The 7,209-nt window shown below is 40.4% G+C and overlaps 1 protein-coding gene across 1 annotated transcript; it reads right to left on the reverse strand.

Moving 5' to 3' along the window:
• Positions 1–3,167: 3,167 nt before the first annotated feature.
• LOC149187313 (F-box/kelch-repeat protein At1g80440-like) lies at positions 3,168–4,298 on the reverse strand. Its single transcript, XM_089409613.1, has one exon. It carries the CDS (start codon positions 4,296–4,298, stop codon positions 3,168–3,170), a length of 1,131 nt encoding a protein of 376 aa, XP_089265739.1.
• Positions 4,299–7,209: the final 2,911 nt, after the last annotated feature.

Genomic DNA, 7,209 nt, shown 5'->3' on the forward strand with positions numbered 1-7,209 from the left:
CAGCCCAGGATAGGCCAAGCCCACGAGGAGCCAGACCCTCAGGGTTCTGATACCATGATAAAACTCGATAGTGCAAACTATTTTCATATTTATTAATCAAATATCATATTAAATATATACAGGAGTATTGTCTCAAGATAGGAAAACTATCTTGGACATACAATTTGTTGGTTGAGAGAATATCTCAACCACACACCAAACTAGGAACATAGTTAAGAACATACTCCTCTAGTTAGAATGACACAACTTTGACAAGTAAGAATTAAATATTCCAACATACCTGACATTTACATTTTTCACCACATATCCAAATCTGGAAAAAAGTGTTGAATGCAATTACAAATAAGAAAACACACTTATTAATCACAGCTTTCATTTACAAGGCACTTGTTGATCACAACTCATTTACATCCAATAAGAAAACACGCTTGTTAATCACAACTTCATTTACATCCTGTTTTCAGATCAACGCTTTGCTTTGAAAAAACAAAATGAAAATGTTTTTTAAATACAAAAACACACATATCCAGGATATACCTACAGGCTACCTGGAACAGTTTTGGAAATCACTTAATCATCCTTGCATCACCTAATTTTTTGAACTTTCTTGGACTACGAAAAAATTAAGATCCACATCCAAATAACCAAATTGTGGTGACGGATTGGTTGATATGGCGATATGGTTGGTGGCATCTGATCCTTGTCGGAATTTGATTGCTACTACCGTATCATCGATTAGATACATAGCATCGATTACATACATAGTTTGATTTCCATGTAGAAACCCACAGCAAAGGGGTTGAGACCGATTTCACGACTAGTCGATGATCACCCACCCACGGCTACCCCATTGTCGTTGCTTATACTACCTTCACCATAACCACACTCTAGAACGTTGGATCTTCTGGGATCAGGTAGACCACACGTACTGCTACTGGCAACTCTCTACACATGAGGGGTCCAAAGAATAAGCGTTTCACCATTGCTCTCCAGCTTCAAGCGACTCCACGGCACTCCAGCTTCAAGGGACTCGAAAATGGTGCATAGCTCCTCCAGCCAACGAGAGAAGCTCTCAAAGAAGTGGGCCCTGTTTCCAAAGAATAGGCGTTCCACCATTGCTCTCCAGTTTCAAGCTACTCCAGCATGGCACTCCAGCTTCAAGTGACTCGAAAATGGTGGCCCGGCGCAGGACGCAGGCCCGTACCCAGCGTAACGGCCTCGGGATTCCACCGGCGTGCGCCGACCAGCATTTAACAGCACGACACGATGACTCTCCACCGTGACTTATCTCTCACGCACTGCGGAGGAAATCTTTTATCACTTACGAAGTGGGGTTCTACAAGTTGCTGTTGTAGATTTTATAGGTTGATGTCAGCTCTGATTTCAATTTGTTTGAAAGTTTAAAAAAAACAAAATAAAAATTCACACTTAAAACACACTATTATTAAAACACATTATTATTACAATGAACCCGCTGAAAAGTATTTAACCTTTTTTAACAAACTACAACACTCATCCGCTCCATCACTCTCTCAAAGTTTAGTCAACTCCTAATGCACGAGTAATTACTATTTCTAACATTGTAATGATACATTGCATCGATTATATATAGTTTGATTTCCATGTAGAAACCCACAGCAAAGGGGTTGAGCCCGATTTCACGACTAGTCGATGATCACCCACCCACTGCTACCCCCATTGTCGTTGGTTATACCACCTTCAGCATAACCACACTCTAGAACGTTGGATCTTCTGGGATCAGGTAGACCACACGTACTGCTACTAGCAACTCTCTACACATGGGGGGTCCAAAGAATAAGCGTTCCACCATTGCTCTCCAACTTCAAGCGACTCACGGCACCCCAGCTCCAAGCGACTCGAAAATGGTGCACAGCTCCTCCAGGTAACGAGAGAAGATCTCCAAGAAGTGGACCCTGTTTCCAAGGAGTAGGCGTTCCACCATTGCTGTTCTCCAGCTTCAAGCTACTCCATGGCACTCCAGCTTCAAGTGACTCGAAAACGGTGCACAGCTCCTCCAGACAACGAGACTGGCCGGGGCAGGACGCGGGCCCGTACGCCCGTACCCAGCGTAACGGCCTCGGGATTCACTGGCGTGCGCCGAACAGGATTTAACTATGGGAGACAACTGCCCTATGCAATTCACTAAAGACAACTAGTGAGACTTTTACAATCTCCCCCTCCCTCTTTCAGCCCTTTAAAATTTGTTTCCTCCAACGAAAATGATATCTGCATGGAACTTGCTTACTCCGAGAGCCTTCTTCAAGTGAGCCAAAAGTAAAGGAGATATTCTTCCTAGTTCGCTGCTCATTTGATTGCTGTGATTCTCAACTGACCAACACCATAATTTCCATTATTATTCCTCGGGGCCTTCAATAATGTTGGCCATTGCATCCGATAATATGGATTCCAACATTCTTAGCATTGCCTGTGGTCGCTACTGCTTCGAAAATGCATTGGTTAGCAGTGAATCGAGGTATTTGTATGTAAGGATAACCTAAATTTATTTTAGATTTTTTTTTTTCTTGATTTGAAAATTTAACGTTTTGAGTTTGTCTCAGGAGCAGGGAATTGCTGCTAAGCAGTCAATCTTATTCTTTCCCATTTGCCATTTGATGATGTAAATAAAAGTCACTATGGTGATGCAAGAGACGAGATTGTGCATTTTAAGCACCTGTAATGGGTGACCATGACATAAACCACTGAATGGTGATAGCATATTTCATAAATTGGAAGTTTAAGTAATAGGATTTTATTCTAGAAATAAAGTGCGTATATAATTTTGGTGAAATGAAAGCGGAAAAGAGATGTGTTTCGAAAGACATTTTAAGGTTTCAACTGCGTATTCTGGAATGCCAGAAATATTAAAATTATTAATAATCAGTCAACATTGTTAAGTAAACAAATCATTTAAGGGTTCAAAGTCGGTGAAATTGTAATTTTAAAAACCAAGTAACATTGATGGATATGATCCATATTCAATAGAATGTCTAACTACATCCAAGAATATGACATCATTTTCTGATGCAGGAACACTCTGAAATATATTACCAGATTACAGGAATGTAAAATCTCTTACCCATGTTCGCGCATACATTCATTTCACTATGTTCAAAGCGCAATATGGTAATTATCACTATTATTTAACTTTAAATCTCAAAAGTAACGGCGGACTGAATACAGTGAACATACTCCACATGAGATTTTTCTGGTTTCTCAGTGGCAGTCCACATTCCACTGGTTTCCGCTGGCGGTATTGCTGCACTTTTCGTAGGCGGAGGCTCAAACAGATAGAAAACCTCACCATTACTCTCAGCATAACCGCAAACAAAAATCTTGTCACGCCACGCTACACAACATGAAATCCTTATAAGGGTTTTTGGAAGAGAACCTACTGCGCTCCAAACGTTTTCGCCGGAGTCATATTCCATCACTCCTTGCTGCTTCTGGAACGAATACAAGCGCCCAGAAGAAGCAGCAACCACACAAGACTGTGGGCCTTTCCCTTCCCCTTCCCCGACATTCCCCATATTTTCCAGCGTTGTCCATACCCCTCTTTCTGGATCATAAACTTCCGCACTCCACTTGAGTCGATCAACCGACTCACAATTATAACCGCTAATAACGAAAAATTTGCCGTCGATGAAAGCACCATAGCATTCATCCCGTTCTTCACGCATCTCAGGAGGAATCTTCCATTCGTTTTCAAACACATTGTAAACAGCTGCAGATCGCAGGAAATCTTCGTAGTCATCGTGTCCACCTGCAACGTAAAGGAGTCCCTCAGGTGATACCGAGAAAGCACCGGAGATTCGAATCTCCGGCATGTCGGCGCCACGGCTCCACTTTCCTGATGAAAAATCGTAGATGAAAACGGTGTTCAGTGCCTCTGCTAGGTAGAGGTCGGACGGATTCCATCCGCCCATCAAAACCAGCTTTCGATTGACACAAACGCAGTCACAGAAGAGTGGAATCCCATTGTGAGAACCGGGGAAATGGGGAAGGGGAGGAAGCGCTTCCCGTGTGCCTCGCAGAGGGTCAAAGATAGAAACCACAAATTCTAGATCATCACCAGGGTAAGCAGGGTATTCCCGGAGTTCCACTAAACATATACACGGCTGCAAAATCCCAAACTTTTTTCTGTCTTCATAGAACTGGGGGTGGTTCACAGCGGCCTTCCAGTTTTTGCACACAGCTCTGAGGTTTTCATGGGAGTCGTAAGGCACTCTTAGCAGACACTGCCGACCTATTTCCCATGGAAGAACAGCAAAACCCTCCATAATCAGATGCACTACAGCTAGCGAAATACGGTCTGATAACCTATATAAGCCAATGCTTACGTTCCACGACCAAAGACTCGCGTACAAGAAGTACACTCTTCTTGCCGCTTAAACACAACCGCTTGATCGAACCCAACAGATAAACACAGCGGAGAAAGTGAGGACAACTCAAGTCATAACAGATCAGCACCGCTTGATCGAACCCAACAGATAAACACAGCGGAGAAAGTGAGGAAAACTCAAGTCATAACAGATCAGCATTCCTAGAGGAAAAGTCAGTCAATAACAGATCACACGTCATCGCATAAATGAGGCGCCACCGTCAAGTAATGAAAAACGGACCAATTAGCTTGCCATTGTTTGTGCAACGGAAACCCTAATGCCATGGTGAACAAATCATCGATTGGTTTCTCGTCCAATTGGTTCCTTGTGCGGTGTGTAGAATTCGAGAAAGATCCAGCGATCAATAACTTTACCATGGGCACTACATACCGGTGAGCCAGGAGTAGTTCGCTGGAGAACTAGTAAACAACTTTACTATGTAGCCTTATAAACTTATAAACAACTTTACTCTGCAACCTTTTATAATGTGCACAAATAATATAAATTTATAAATATTTTTTTCTTTATTTAATTCAATACGTAATAATAAAATTTAGACACTTTTATTACCTAAATTTAAGTAATTTTTTTTTTTATCAATGGACTTTATAATAATTTCAGATGGTTTAATTTCGTTTAATAATGGTTAATTTAAAAAATTTAATCTTAATAATTTTTAGTGGAATGAAAATTATATTTAGAAAATAACAAGGTTAATATTAACACCTTATTAATATGATGTATTTAATATGGCATATAGTTTAGATAGTCCTATGCAGGCTTGGAATTTAAGGTCCTGTAGGACGTATTTTAGTTTGCAAGAAGTATTTGACTATTTCGGTTTGCAAGAGGTATTTGACTGTGAGAACAAATTTTTCAACGTCATATTTGACGGGTCTTATACATCTTCAACTCGTCATTTTGACTTTTAATTTCAAATGTAAATCGTCAAAATCTCTAATACCTCTACCATTATGAATGGATGAGATGGTATACCTGTACACAAGAGAGTTCACTTCGAACTTAATGGATTTAAATGCTCTGAGTGCCTACCATTCCTTCCTATAGTTAATGGGAGACTCGCCATCTCACCTCAGTTGAACGAAACAACGATGGTGAAGAGGCAGTGGCTAACCAGCCTGCCATAGGGCATTAAATGTTCGGGGAGATGCAGGCTAGATAACCCGATAACACGTGAGCGGGAGACTGGGCATTAAATAAGAAATGGGAATTCGCATGTTATCGGGTTATCCAGCCTGCATCTCCCCGGGCATTTAATGCCCTATGGCAGGATGGTTAGCCGCTGCCATGGTGAAGAAGGGGATAAGCTTGAGTCATTAGACGAACTAAAAATAGGGATTAATTTTATCATTACAAAATGGATGTAGCCTGTGGTGCTATTGACTACTAAACTTCGCTTTTTCTGCAACACGCCTACCCAGATTTGGAATTTGTAGGGTTTGTAGACTATTGTGATTCAATTTTTATTTCACGTTCGGGATTCCTACTGGCTTCTCGGGCCAGATTAATATGTGGGTACATTTCATTTGGCTTCATTATGCCTTTGCACGACTTCTACTGTCTTTTTTTTGTTGTGTCGATTTCATTTATGTTGTGGAATCTATGATCATAACTTTCTTTGATAAGAGCATAATTGGAGCGTTTCAATTTAAATTGGTTATTTTGTATAATTTTTAAACCGTTTAGGAGAGGCAGGGTTTCTAAATTGTGAGAGCTTTGTGGATTTGATTATCAGAATTCAGAATGGTGGTTATGAGTTCCTCCCCATAGCAGTCGTGGCATTTGGGGTCCTTATTCCAGTCTTCCAAGATGTTTTCTACACTGCCCCTTGCAAAGTGGAAGGAGATAGATTGATTCAAATTGTTGGAGACACTGTGAAGCGTCTGTACTAGTGCCAAGGTCTTCCTTGCTGGTGGTTGGATTTAAGACCCAGGCACTAGCTATGTAAACACAGGTGATTCACATAAATTGGTCTGCCATTTGAGGGACCTAGTATTATCACATTTAAGCAAGAGGTGACTTTAATCACTCTAGCATGTCGTGGGGACCCTTTTGGAAGTTCTACTGCAGAGGAGAACATTATTAAATCCAAGACACCAATGCAAAAGGTAAGTTTCTCCATCCAATAAATGCTCTCTCGTTATGTTTGTGTTTTTACTTTTTAACAGTCTTTGAGATCTACATTATCTATAGGACCTCCCCTTAACATATTGAAAAACTTGGAAATATGATCGTCGATGGTGGGTCGTTAAAATCTAGTTACTATAGTTGAATAGTGTATTTATGAGATTTCCTGGTATAAGAAAGAGAGACTATCAAAGGAGATTGTATTACACAAACATACTCATGTTCATCAATCATAAATTTAATGTGCAGTAGCCAATTTTCTCATGGGAAAAAGAATTACACCTATTCTCCATGCTCATTTAGAGTAAGCAAAAGATGATCAATTGAGTCACCATTCTTGCTGATCACAATGGAATGATTGGATTAACCAACCATATTGCACTTTGGTCATCAGGTATTGAACAGAGGCAAAAGCTTCTATAACAGTTAGACAATGGTTAAAAATCGTAGCAAAATCATTGGCTACTTGTGCTGGAAAACAAGTTATTGTCATCCCCTTATAACATATTCACCATGGGAGGAACATATTCGCTATTGCTATCACCGCAATCGCCCCAATCTCAAGATGCTTATAAAACCAAATGTCTTTTTTACCCATGTATTGCAAAGCAGGAATAGCTAGCTACTAATTTAACGTGCTTAAAATGATTTTGACAATATT

This window comes from Pinus tabuliformis, chromosome 3_1 (genome assembly GCF_031772625.1).
Source record: "Pinus tabuliformis cultivar Carrire ecotype Pingquan chromosome 3_1, CPIR1, whole genome shotgun sequence".
Taxonomy (NCBI): domain Eukaryota; kingdom Viridiplantae; phylum Streptophyta; class Pinopsida; order Pinales; family Pinaceae; genus Pinus; species Pinus tabuliformis.